This window comes from Phocoena sinus, chromosome 7 (genome assembly GCF_008692025.1).
Source record: "Phocoena sinus isolate mPhoSin1 chromosome 7, mPhoSin1.pri, whole genome shotgun sequence".
Taxonomy (NCBI): Eukaryota; Metazoa; Chordata; class Mammalia; order Artiodactyla; family Phocoenidae; genus Phocoena; species Phocoena sinus.
The window spans coordinates 9,111,229-9,125,112 of NC_045769.1; the positions used below are offsets into that span (position 1 = coordinate 9,111,229).

The following is a 13,884-nucleotide window of genomic DNA, read 5'->3' on the forward strand; positions in this document are numbered from 1 at the left end:
AGAGAAGCCATTTGGGTCATCCGGGCTCAGGGCTCTCCTCTCTGCTCTCCATCACCATCTTGGCCCAGCTCATGCTGCTCACCCCGTCCTCAGGAGCTTGGAGAGGGAGAGAGAGTCCCTGGGAAGGGTGAGGGAGACAGGTCTGGGAAAGGTGGACCGGGAGGTGGCACTGAGGACGAGGGGACAGGAGCCCCATTAGTACTTGCCCAAGTGAAGCCAAATCCAGCCTCTATACCCAGACATCGAGTTATATCTCAGAGACAGAGTTTGGGGTGAAGCAGAAAAGAATAGTTTTATTGCTTTGCCAGGCAAAGGGGGCCACAGCAAGTTAGTGCCCTCAAAACTGTGTGTCCCAACTTGGAGGGGGTAGTGAGAAGTTTCATAGTAATAGTTCAAAGGGGGCGTGATCACTCGTGGACGTTCTTCTGATTGGTTGGTGGTAAGTGGGAGTCAGCATCATCAACCTTCTGGCTTCAACCGGTCTGGGGTCTACGTGGTTGTGGGCAGCATCCTGTTAACTTCTTCCACCTGGTGGGGGTTTCGGCAAAACAGCTCAAAGCTACCCTTATGTGTATCCCTTGAGGGGGAACCAGGACCCTGCCCCAAGGCTGCACTATTGTTTCTTTCACCCGGTCCTCCCTTGTCTCCACATCCCCTCCCTTCCCTAATTAGCATCTGTTTGAACCTGCTGGTTGGAACTCAGGAAAGGTCATGGAGGCTGAATGAAGCCTATTTCCTATACTCAAGAAATGGGGAGGACACGGAAAGGCTTTTGTGCCCACGAGCCCCACAGTGTCCTGCTCAGTATCATGACCTGGACTCCAAACACCACTAAGGGGTCTACAGAGGGAGAACATTCATCTGCCAGGAGGCAATGTGGTGGGAACCCTGGGGAAAGGACAAGGGGCTGAGTCATGGCAGGACTATTTGACTCAGCCACTCTCTGAGGCCACTTCAAGAAGGCAGATGTCCAAACTGCTGCATCAAAATGCAAAGCAAACAGAGACAATGAATTGGTGCTCAGACATGGACAGTCCTCACTCCCAGCCCTCACCCTGACTGGGGGAACTTTCACATTCAACCCTCGTTCATTTGGATTTTTAAGATATTTAAATAATTTGAAATGAAACAAATCATTTTTAAAGTCTAACGACTGCTTGCTAGCTGCCTCAGTTAGCTATTCCTATGTAAGATGGAATTTGAGACAGATCTCACAGCCTTGTGTGAACAAGGAAGTGACTGCCTTTTGTGAGATGGGTCTTTATCTGTCATGGCTTCAAGTCCTTCTGTCTTTCTTCGTGCAGCAAAAGCTAGAGGAACTTTGTATGTTCTTGCTGCTAACAAGTGCTGGCAAGTACAAGCTGACCCCTGCTTTCTTCGACAGCAAATAGGTGGAAATACATAAGGCACTTAACCTCCTTCACTATTTCTCGAGATGAAATAATCACCGATACAGCAGTTTAGAAAGATCGCATCACAGACGTCCAAGCAATAGCACGTACTTTTCATGTGGCAAAAGCATTCATCCTCATTGTGGCCGTCAGAATTCAAGATCACCACACACACTAGCTGCTGAGAGTCTTAGAAAGGGAAACCTTTCCAAAGGGCTCAAACGGAGCCCTCCTCTGCGGAGCAGTTGTTCCCTGGTTCACTGTGATAATCACACAGGTAGCAGTAATCACAAGTTGATCAAACCAAGGCAGACCCAGGGAACCCTGACGAGTCCCCAGACCTGTGCTGCAGGTGCTCTCCACCCTCTGGTTCTCCCACCAATCTCCCTCAGCACTTTCTCGTCAGCCTGTTCTCAGTTCTAAAGTGAATTATATGTTTTTTGTCAGTGATAAGAGATGACGCTTCTGAACACAGTGACCCAAAGGAGCTCCAAGAGGCACCCAGGGCCCCTCCCAGCAAGAAAGGTAAGGATTGCCTTTCTCTTGAAGCCCTCAGGAGGGGGAATTTGGAGCTGCATCTTATCATAGGCACCCACTAGGTGGTTATAGTCATCATGCCCAATACAGTTTGTTTCCCATTCACTGCGTCTTCCTCTAAGGCCTTCATGAATATTATAGGGAAACGAGAAGGCATTTATGGCTATTGAAATATGCACCCATCGGAATTGTTTGTTCTGACATCATCAAGGTCTCCTACACACACAGCTTCTTATAGGGTTAGTCTCACTTCCCTCTTTAACTGAAAGTTTGTTCCCCAAGAGGACTCTGCTTCCTCTTAAGACAAGGCTGCATATTTTCTGCTACCACTCACCCCATGGCTGAAGGCAGGTTGGATGCCACCCCTTGCTACACGCTGCCCCACCCGGCCCCTTGCTCCCCGTCCCCTCCTTTGAGGCTTAGCCATTCAAGTGAAATGCTCACTCCCTTTTCATCACTATCATCTCTTGACTTTCCCACTGCTCCCTGGAAGAACTCAAGGCTGACTTAGAGTCTTTCTGTCACTTCAAGTCCTGCCATCATCCTGGACATCTTCAAGGTACATGTGGATAACAGACCCATCCAATATCCTGACCTCTCAAATCCTTCTTCTGCTTCTTTCCAGTGACCTTTTCTCCCCACCCATTCTTGCCCTCCCGAACCCAAAGGTGATCCGCAGGCCTTTTCATCATTTAAACCTGGCTCAACTTCCCAATAGTTAATTTGAGATTTCCTTTTTTTTTTTTTTTGACATTTAATGCTTGAAATTTGCTCCTTCTATAACTATTGCTCAACTTCTGATCTCTCCTTCTCAGCCCAATCTATAAAAATTAATTTAAAAAATCCCCCCCCCCCCGATTTCTTCCTTACAATTTGTTTCCTCTGCAGCTGTCCTTCAATCTCATTTGGGTGACCAGTCCACTGGCCTTTTGCTTCTCCAATGCATCATCTGCATTTCTTTCATGACCCTTCTTACCAGTTCAGAGTTGAAGATCCATCGTTTCAGTAACCTTCTGCTATCTTCACCTGCCTTGCCTCTCTGTCTTTTCCTAGAACTCTCCGGCAGATGTTTGAGGAAACTGTTGTCTTCTTCCTGCACACTGCATTTGAAATCAGGCACTGCTGGGGACAGGCACACAGCTGAGCAGTGCGTACCCACTGTGTCTTCATAATTCCAGCACAAATGATCCCTCTACACTGTGTCACAGCTCCACTTCCTGTGACAATCCTTTCAAACGTTGAGCAATTTTTTCCAAACCTCTGATGCCTCACTGCCTCCTTTTTTGCATGACAGATGACCTTTCCTCCTGTTTCATAGAAAAAATCAGATGGGAATTCCGTCACTTCCCGCTCCCACCCTGCAAACCCCAACTGCTTCTTTCCTCTCCTTTCCAGCTCCTTCTTTTTCTCCAAGGCAATCCTTCCACCTCTTCTGACAGTATCCATGGTCCCTTCTCTTCCCTGAGAATTCAGCATCTCCCTCTCACAAGGGCATTCATTTAACCAATGCCCAAGCCTATCACAGTTCATAAAAGGAACTTTCTCTTGATCTTCATCTCACTTCAGCAGCCTGCATAGCTCTCCCCTCCGTTTCACAACCAAACTTCTAGAAATGAGTTACCTAAACTTATTGTCTCCATTTCTTCACTTCTCTCTCTCCTCTGCCACTTTAGAATTTCAGCATCACCTAAGGTCACCAATGACCTTCTGGCCACTGTGGTTTGAGGACCCAAAGTAAAAGCTAAAAATTGTTGACATATGAGGTTAGTAGATCAATGTTTGTAGCTATAAAAGATGATCTGTGTCTTTTCTTTTTAGGAAAGAAGAGAAAAAGAAGTATCTGGTTAACCCCAAGGAAGAGACACCAGAAAAAAAGCCTCCCGAGAGGTAAGATGAGAGCACAAGAGGGGGCTGGAGGCTAGAGACAGCTCATGCTTGTCGGCCATGATGTGGGAGGTGGGATTTTATTCTAAATGCAATGGGGAGCCATTGAAGAGATCTAATCAGTGAAGTGACATGATCCAATTTTAAACGACGAGATCAATATTGGTGTTACATAAAGAATGAACTGGAATAGAACGGAAACAGGGCAACCTCTTGTGAGGGCAGGTGCCATGGGAGTTGATAGTAGCCTGGATTCAGATCTGGCAGTGGAGATAGAAGAAGAGGGTCTATTCGAGATCAGCTGAAGGTAGAGTTGATAAGACTTGGTAAATTGGAAGCTGGGGATGAGAGAGAGAAATCAACGCTTGCTCTTCAAGTTCTGGCTTAAGTGGCTGGGTGAGTGGCTGTTGCTGAGAAAGGATGCAAATATATTGGGAGGAAATTTTTAGAATTCAATTTTTGACCTGCTCGTTTCTAGATTAGTGCTAACCTTCTATGCACGTGTGCCAGGTATGTGCTTCGTCAAGTACTGTGAGGCTCTGAGATATTACCCCCTCCTGCAGAGTGATGTTCTTTATATATATGAATATTGCAGAAGCACAAAGCCCCTGGGTCAGGGAAAAGAATTCTTTATTGTTGTTCACAACCAGCTCGACACGGCAGCGTTTTTCCCCCGCACGCAGACCCACAGGCTGGAGAAGAGAGCTGATGAAATCTTTCTGTGTGAGTGGCAGATTATAACCTACAGACACAGGAGAAAGAATGATGGATTTTCTGCCCTGTTTATATACAGGACTAGGACAGCCATCCTCTCCTCCTGAAAAGAGAAGACATTTTTTTTGCTGCTTTCCCCTATCTTTATACCGTATACACTTTTGTGTCTCAGGAGGCTCGGGCTTTTTACAGAAGCACTGAGAAATCAAGGAAACTTAATTTCCCCACAGTATGCCAATTTGGCACACTCAATAAAAAATCTGGTCCAAAGATACAGATATAAAATTCATTGGCAAAATAAAGGGAGAAGAGAACCCTAACGCTAACACCACCACCCCTCACCTGGCATTGCAAATCCTCTAGGTCCCAGCCTCACTCCCCACTGTAGGGCCCCTGCCTCTCAATTCTTTGATACCTTTCACTTTCCCTACTAGAGGCACCCAGGGACCCCTGGATCTCTCCTGTCTCCTGTATCACACACAGGCCCTAGGGAACCTGGAAAAGTGCTTTACAAGACTCCTCCTCTGCTAAAACAGAGCATCTGGCCATGTTTACTTGGATGTGGCACTTTCTGGCAGCAGGGGTCTCAAGCCAGGAAACAGGAAATCAGCCCCAGTGCTCTGGGATTCCCCCAGATTTATCTGATTGATTTCAAAAGGTTGCACAGAGAGTGAGAGCAGATGGTGAGTTTGGGGGCGGGGGAGGGGGAAAGAAAGGTGTACACAAGAAAAAATATATAATTACGGAGAAATAGGAGGAGAAAAGTGAGGCACAGGGGTATAGAGATCTTAAAGTGAGGGGACTGGGAGTGTGAGAAGGAGGTCACTGTCAAGGGGAGGAGGAGCGCCACTGGGACCCCAGTAAAAACTATTCACAAATCACTGTTTGGCCAGGGGCAGCCTTACCTGGGCATGGAATCCAAACGACGCTCCACGTGGCGGAGCAGGTGACTCACAGGGAGGACGACTCAACCAGGAACACAAAGGTCATGACAAGAGCAAAAAAGAGAAGGACAGAATGTGCCCAAACGCCTGCACCAGAGGGTAAGGCTGGTGATGGAATTTGTCGTCTGAATGCTCAGCGTGGGAGGGTCTCTCCTGCAGCCCACAATAAATCAATTACCTATTACCATAAATAACATATTTTTATGAAAAATAAATATATTTTTCAAATAAAAAAATTAGGTGAGTGGTATCATTGTACATTTTTGCAAATCTCTTTAATGTCTACCTTTATCAAAGATGGCTGGATTCTTAAAAAAAAATTTTTTTTTTCACTATCTTTTCCATGTGCTTTCTTAATATTTTTGTATGTATCTTCATTGTATTATATTGAAAGCTGAGAGGGAACATTCTTAATAGCATCAATCTATATCTTGTTAACAATTGCTTTCTATTTTTAAAGGTTCTTTTGAAATTTTTTTCTTAACTGAAATATGTTTGTTGTACAGTATTATGTTAATTTCAGGTACACTGTATAGTGGTTTGACATTTGCATACACCGTGAAATGATCACCATAATAAGTGTAGGAAGAATCTGTCCCCATACAAAGTTATTACAATATTATTGACCTTATTTCTTATGCTGGATATTATATCCCCATAGCTTATTTATTTTATAACTGGAGGTTTGTTTGGGGTTGGCCAAAAAGTTTGTTCAGGTATTTCCTTAACATCTTACAGGAAACCCAAACAAACTTTTTGGCCAGCCCAATACCTCTTAATCTCCTTTACCTATTCCCTGCTCCCCCACCTCCACCATCAAGGACAGCTGGGCTCTTATCCCTGCTTCTGTATTCAGTCAATCGTGATTTGTTGCTTTGGTTGAAGCATAGGAAGAAAATCCAGCCTCACACAGATCTGTAGCTGCAAAAGATGGAGTATTTTAACAGTCTTTTGAGATATCTGTGGATATTCACTTTTGATACTACACCAAAACTCAACAAGGGCTAGTTTCTTAAAGGTTAGTTGTAACATAGAGTCTGAGACCATATACTCTGTTGTAATAAAATGTCTTATGCTATCTTGTGTTTTGAGTGGATCTTCTACTCCTGATTTTATAATATCATAAACAATTAGAAAATTTTGGTTCACTTAATTTTACAGTGAGCTTGCAACTCAAACAATCATTTGAGTGTTAGTCTGGAGACAACATGGTACTTCAAGATGCAGCAAACTGCTTTACATGTTCTACCCAGTTTTTTACATATGCTATTAAAAAGATGTGTCCTTAAGGGTAGAAATGTAATTAAATTAATAATTTTAACTGTTTCATCAAGAACATTCTTACATGAAACTGGCTTTTTTTTTCCATGTTGAGTAAGTGGTAGTGAAGAATGCCATGCTACCTTCTAAGGTTTGGGGACATCGCTTTGATTTGTCCTGAGGCACCAGAATTTTCACCTGCCATGGCCATTGCTTCATCTGTGCAAAAGTCAACACAGCGAAAAAAGGCAAAGAACATCTAATTATAAAAACAATTCTGACCTTGAAGGTCTCCCGAAAGTATTGCCGGGGCTCCCCAAAACCTCTGCTCCAGGGGCTCAGATGACTGCCCCCCACTGGACATTCCATTAGTGGAGGAACCACTGCTGACCAGCCTTGCTCTGCTCCTCCCCTGAGTGGCAGACAGGACCAGCGGTAGAATTATTCTCAGGAGGTAGTTGCAGGGTCTCATCAGGACTGGAACCTCCAGCCTTCAGCTCCAGAGTGTGCAAGGTCCTTCCTGGGTCTCTGGGAGATTCCGCGTGGACTTTCTAGAGGGCATTTACTGAGATATAAGGTGAATGTTGTTTCTTTTTTCAGAGGTCAGTGATGACACTTCAGAGATGGATGAAGGAAAGAGACCCCAGGAGCCACCCAGCACACCACCAAGACTCACCCACGGTAAAGGTGAGGGATTGCAAGTCTCTCAGTATGGGCATCAAGAGCCCAAACTTAGAGCTGTTTTACTCTGAGTCAGAGTTTCTCAACCATTTTTTCATTATCACTGCCCATTTAGATTTTTTTTTCTAATCATAAACCCTACCCCCCAGGATATTTCAATCCCACAAGTATATTGTATATCCATTTCTGTACTGGATATATTTATTTGTGCTTTTTACATAAAAAGAGTAAGTTTTTTTCACCCCCAAGAACCAATTTTGGGGCAACTTACCACTGCCAAGTATTCATGCTCTAAGTATATTCATGGTACTTTATTGTAGTGCCAAGCCATCCAGGTTTTTCCTAAGATCCCAATCTCCATGTTTCTCACATGACCTTTCTGTGAAAATTGAGATGAGAACAGCTCATCATAAACACAAATGTAATACTATGACAGCACGAGCGTCTGACGTTGTTGTGGGCATACGCTGGAAAAATGGTGCACGTTAATTCACCCCTCACCATGGCCACTGTTACTCACATTGTTACTGTTATCCTCGGAGGGAAAAAAAAAGCAGAGCATTCTTGTTTGCTGGTAATTTAGTCACTGTGTCACATCTTCACAGAATTCCCACACAACAAATGTGACTTTCAAATGACAAATATCTAATTATTGTCGGAAAGAATGAATTACATTTGACCGTATTAAAATACAAACTATCATTGTTAACAAGTTTTTCCTGCATTACACTGACTCATACAATGTATATTTCTAATTTTATCCTGAATAATATATTTTATTTTCACAACCACCTTTGGAGAAAGTTGAATGATTTATTCAAATTTGAGATGCAAAGGATTAATGGGTTTTCCCAAGATCCTGTGGATAAAGGCTGGCTGGCACAGGACTAGCATCTTGGTCCCTAGAACCCTCTTCAGGAACCATCATCCTCCTTTATAATGAAAGGGATAGAAATAATACTGTCAAAGCTTTACCAACTCAGTATTGTCTGAAATGAATGTGGTCACAAAACATAAAGATTGCTTATTTAAAAATCACTTTCTTTCTCAAACCTTCTAGATCCCATGGATAAGGGAAGCAAACTGCCTTTGGAGGAATCTCCTGGGGAAAATCGTAAGTGTAAAGAACTTATCTGGTCTCTATTAGGGCGGGTTTGATATTATTTTTACTGGTTTTTATGCCCTTCGGGCTACAAAAGACATCTAAGCCAGAAAAAGATGTGTGCTTTTTTCAACATAGAAATGTTTTCCTACTATAAAAGCAATATGCTGTAGCCTTTGAAATTAGCTTGCTGTGTGTGACAGAAAACCGCATCGTGCCCCCAAATATAGTGGCTGACATTAGAGAGCTTAGTTCTGCCTCGTACAGAAGTAGTGGTCAGGGCTCGTGCCGTACGCAGCTCATTCTGGCTGTTGCTCCCTCATCCTCAGCATATGCAGCATCTCCTTCCCTGGGGTCCAGCCAGCAAGTGTGCCTTCTATCCAAAGGAAAGAGGCAAGGTCAAGGAGAGGCATGCCTCCTCTCCCGAAAGACACTATCTGTACGTCGCATTTTAGTAATTGTTACCATTTCATTGCCAGGACTAGTTACATGGTCTCACCTGACTGCCAAGGAGGCTGGGTAATGCAGTCTTTATTTTAGAAGGACAAGTATCCAGCTTGAAATCAGCAGCTTTACTACTAAGGAAAAGGAAAGAAAGGAACAACCAGCCCTGCACGCTGTGTGGTGGGCGGTACTACCGCTCTCCACTATTTCCGGTTCTCCTCCCCTCTTCCCAGACACTTGGAAAGCTGCATTTCCCAGCTCCTCGCAGGAGACAGGGCCATGATACTAGTTCTGACCAAGGAGCTGGTGAGATGGGTGTCATTCCTGAGTCAAAACACACGAGATACTGCTTAGCTCTTCACACTTTCTTCCCCTGATTGTAGAAGTGTGTGGAAGAGAGAGGTCGCAAAAGGCCAGGCAGTGTGGATCTCAGCACCACTCATAGCGGACAGCTGCCCCGGAGACCCAGTCCGCGTCCTGCAGAGAACTCTGCATGACAGAGAAATACACTGTTGTATGTTAAGCCACCAAGATTTGGTTTTGCTTGCACTGCAACATAGTCTCTCCTGCCCTGCCCGATACAATGTTCCTCATAAAATCTGCAAACAGTACAGAAAGTTATTAATCAGAAATTTAAATACCTATTTAATCTCCTTCCCCAACCTTATTTTTATACCTTACAAAAACACATACATTCTCATATATATGTATTCTTTATATGTATGCATTCTTTATGTATATATATACATGCTCATCCTAGAAACACTTTTAAACACCTCTTTCGTTATTGTGTGATTAACAATTGGTTTCAATAATAACCTATTGGTAGTAAGTTAGGCTGTATCCAATTGTTATCTGAAAATAGAAATCATATTGTGTGTGTTGGTATCTTTGCACACTTGTCCAATAATTTACTCAGGATTAATTTCTAAATGCGAGATTACTTGGTTAGGGTCTATATATCTTAAATTTCATATTTGTTACCAAACTGTTCTCCAGAAAATGTATTTGTTTACATTTCCTTTAATAACACACGAGTGTTCATTAACTACATCCTCATCAACCCAGACATGATAAAACTTTTTAAAAGTTTGGATATAATTAAAACTAAACAATGCATTTTCAGGGGATTATTGGTGATCTAAAGATGCTTTTTAGGGACGTCCCTGGCAGTCCAGTGGTTAAGACTTCGCTTTCCAGTGCAGGGGGTGCAGGTTCGATCCCTTGTCGGGGAGCTAAGATCCCACATGCCTCGGGGCCAAAAAAACCCTAAAACGTAAAACAGAAGCAATATTGTAACATATTGAACAAAGATGTTAAAAAAATGGTCCACATCAAAAAAAACTTTTAAAACAAGACATTTTTAAAATAAATGTGTCATTTGTATTTCCTCTTTTAGCACTTCCGATTTATGCTTTTTGCCCACTTTCCTAGCGTACTATTCATCTTTTGCTTCATCTATTAAGGACAGTAACCCCCTAAGGTTACATATATTGCAGTTTTCCCGTTTTTTGTTTTAACATTGTGTGGATGATTTTTGAAGTATGGGCATTTAAATTTTTTAAGCAGTCAAATTTGTTCATCTTTTGCCTTTACAATTTGGGTCCTTGGCTAAGGACCTTCCTTCTTTGGCTAAGAAGATCTTTTATATCTACGGCTTATAACAATCTCTCTATATATTTTCTTCTAGTCTTGAAAAAACTGGTTATTAATTAGAAAATGATATATTTTAATGTTAAAAATTTAGTATATCTCTATTACTTCTTTATTCAATCCTTTTTCATTTCCGAGTACTTTCTTCACATAGGTCTCCTGGTTTTCTTGCCTCCCCAAAGTGACAGGAAGATAGAAAAAATTTTTACTTAAAACGTATTGACATTTCAAGCTTGTAGATCAATATATATATAGCCATAAGAGATGATTTTCTTTTCTGTTTTAGGAAGGAAGAGAAAAATACATAGCTGGTCAAGTTCAAAAAAAAGACAGAAAAAAAGTCTCCCAAGAGGTAAGCAAGAAGGGTGAAGTCGTCATTCCCTTAATGTTCATCAGGGTCCTTCTCTCCAGCCACACGGCCACCCGGGTGTCACGAGAGCACAGCCAGCCCCATCTCGACCCCTAGGTCATCCCATCAAAGGCCCCTCCTCACAAAAGGAGAACCATGTTGATTCCAACAGGTTTCTTTTCTCTTATCATTGGGAAGGAATGGGGTGGAGGTGGGCAGAACGCATCAGTCAATTTTGAGATTAGGACTGTGTCCAGTTCAGAGCCAGGAAGAATAGACAAAGCAAACCTGAATGTGCAGGCAGGATTCAGACTCCCAATCCCAAACTGGAGTTAGATTTGTTGTCACTGAGCGTTCAAAACCACCTGAAGCGATGCTTAGCATGCATGGGCTCCATGCAGGAAAATCGTGTTATTTGCAGTATAAAAGCAGAAATGTACGGAGCTCTGCATTTTTCTGGATCCTCTGCTTTATTCCTTTCTGTGCTCATCACCTTTTCTCCTTCTCCTCTGCATTCTCTTCCTCTTCCCCTTCCCCTCTCCTTTCTCCTTCTTTTTGCTTTAGTTCAAGGTGTGCCAGTTGGTGGGGATTCCCTTGGATTTCCAGACCTTGAATGCAGCACCCTGAGAGGGAATCTCCTGTCAGCCCCCAAACATGAATCATGACATGTGTTCCACTGCTTTGGACATTCCCCGAATTTTTCTGTTTGTTTCCAACACCCCTCAATCATGGGGTTTGACCTGGGTGGGGGCTAGGACCTCCTTGGTCGCCCTTCTCCTCCTCTTGTCACTTTCTGTCAGTCCCCAGCGCCACTGTCTCCTTGTCATATGCTGAGTTCTCTCCACCAACGACTTCTAGGAAAACTTGACACTCAGACCTCTAAGCTTCTCCTGTGGGTATATAAAGGTAATTTTTGAAACAACGAAATCTCTTTCACTCTCATCAAATTTGTGTTTCAAGATTTAGTGTAACATCTCCAAAACGGCCTCAGCTGAGCAGTTTCTTCTCAGATCTAGCCAGCATCTGCCCCTTCCCTGAAATTTATTGATTTAATAATTAGGGAACCCTGGACATTACAATGTATAAGGGTGAAAAATACATAATTTGAATATTTTCTAAAATATGCTGCCTGTTACACATTCATTCCACAGAGGTGAATTGAGTTGAGGGGTGTGCTGGCACATGTCCTAAGTTCTGAGGACTCAGCAGTGAGCAAAACAGAAAATTCCCTGCCCTCATGGACCTTAGATTCTCATTGATACACATGTAATTAATAGAAAGAGAAGTTGAAGGGGGAAAAGAGAAACAGGAGTTTGGGGGAGAAAGAAAGATACCCACAAGAGAAGAGAGGAGTAATTATGGAGAAATAGCACGATAAAAGTGAGGCAGTGGGTACAGAGATCTCAAAGTGAGGGAACTGGGAGTGCGAGAAGCTTCGGGAGGGGGAGGGCCACTGGGACCCCAATGAAAACTCTTCACAAATTGCTCTTTGGCCCAGGGTCAGCCTCACCTGGACGCAGAACCCAAGAGATGCTCCAAGTGGTGGAGCAGGTGGCTGAAAGGAAGGACGACTCAACCAGAAGATCGAAGGTCATGACACGGGCCCAGAAAGCAAGGGCTGAACGTGCCCCAAAGCCTGCACCAGAGGGTAAGGCTGGCGATGGAATTTGTCACCTGGATGCTCCGTGTGGGAGGGGCTCCCGTGGAGCAGGCACAGGGTGACACAGATGCATAAAGTTACTAATAGAAGGAGGGAGGGGGCAGGCGAACGGGCGTGAGGACAGAGCAAGAGTCTCTTGGTCTGGGGGTGGCTGTTGGGAGAGGTAACCGTGTTCTCAGGGTGCAGGTCGCCTCAGCTGTGCCCTGCAGAACCCCATCCCCACTCCCCTGGGTCTACTGTTTACATTTCTATCAGCAGAGCCACCTCTGCTCCACAGAGTCTGGGGGCTCCTCTCTGATTCGGGCCGATCCAGTGACGGGAGTGGCATCAGACTTCGAAGTGGACACATTCTCTGTTTTATTTCTTAATGGTTTATTTCTGGAAGTGAAGTAGATTGGTCAGTGGGTCTGCATATTTAAAATTATCCCATACTGGGAATTCCCTGGCGGTCCGACTCTGTGCTCTCACTCCAGAGGGCCTGGGTTCAGTCCCTGGTTGGGGAAATAAAATCCCACAAGCGTCAAGGCCAAAAACTAAACTAAACTAAACTAATAAAATAAACTAATCCCATACTGATGATCAAATTGTTGCCAGTTTAGACTCCCATGAATGCGGTGTGGACACCCTCTTCCCTACATCTTCACGAACACCAGAAATAACAGGACTTTTCTGTTTGTCGAACATAAAGGCCAAGAATGTTAGTCCGCCAGTGTTTTCCTTGGAATCTCTTTGTGCTCTGTGAGTGGTTAAATACGCTTTGGAAGGTTCACAGTACTGCTCACCAGCATCTCAGGCCACACACCCCTGCCCTGTGGACTCAGGAATGGCTTCGTGACTCAGGAATGGCTTCACCAGCATCTCAGGTCACACACCCCTGCCCTGTGGACTCAGGAGTGGCTTCGTGACTCAGGAATGGCTTCACCAGCATCTCAGAAGGTCACACACCCCTGCCCTGTGGACTCAGGAATGGCTTCGTGACTCAGGAATGGCTTCACCAGCATCTCAGGTCACACACCCCTGCCCTGTGGACTCAGGAATGGCTTCGTGACTCAGGAATGGCTTCACCAGCATCTCAGGTCACACACCCCTGCCCTGTGGACTCAGGAATGGCTTCGTGACTCAGGAATGGCTTCACCAGCATCTCAGGTCACACACCCCTGCCCTGTGGACTCAGGAATGGCTTCGTGACTCAGGAATGGCTTCACCAGCATCTCAGGTCACACACCCCTGCCCTGTGGACTCAGGAATGGCTTCGTGACTCAGGA

General features: G+C 44.2%; 2 protein-coding genes across 5 annotated transcripts in view; one reads left to right on the forward strand and one right to left on the reverse strand.

The window, feature by feature from the left end:
* The window catches only part of LOC116756319 (nuclear body protein SP140-like), an 87,828-nt gene extending 84,694 nt beyond the window's left edge, over positions 1 to 3,134 (reverse strand). For both annotated transcript variants that reach the window (XM_032636603.1, XM_032636600.1), the window contains exon 1: positions 2,905 to 3,134. The gene's annotated coding sequence lies outside the window, so the exon portion shown is untranslated. The remainder of the gene's footprint in view (positions 1 to 2,904) is intronic.
* Positions 1 to 13,884, forward strand: part of SP110 (SP110 nuclear body protein) — a 42,040-nt gene that overhangs the window by 8,384 nt on the left and 19,772 nt on the right. For all 3 annotated transcript variants that reach the window (XR_004350628.1, XM_032636606.1, XM_032636607.1), the window contains exons 6-12: positions 1,839 to 1,916; positions 3,747 to 3,815; positions 5,420 to 5,569; positions 7,331 to 7,417; positions 8,472 to 8,525; positions 10,897 to 10,962; positions 12,458 to 12,607. Coding sequence is in view for 2 of the 3 variants with exons in the window: in XM_032636606.1 (XP_032492497.1) it covers positions 1,839 to 1,916; positions 3,747 to 3,815; positions 5,420 to 5,569; positions 7,331 to 7,417; positions 8,472 to 8,525; positions 10,897 to 10,962; positions 12,458 to 12,607 (654 nt within the window). In the remaining variant the exon portion in view is untranslated. The remainder of the gene's footprint in view (positions 1 to 1,838; positions 1,917 to 3,746; positions 3,816 to 5,419; positions 5,570 to 7,330; positions 7,418 to 8,471; positions 8,526 to 10,896; positions 10,963 to 12,457; positions 12,608 to 13,884) is intronic.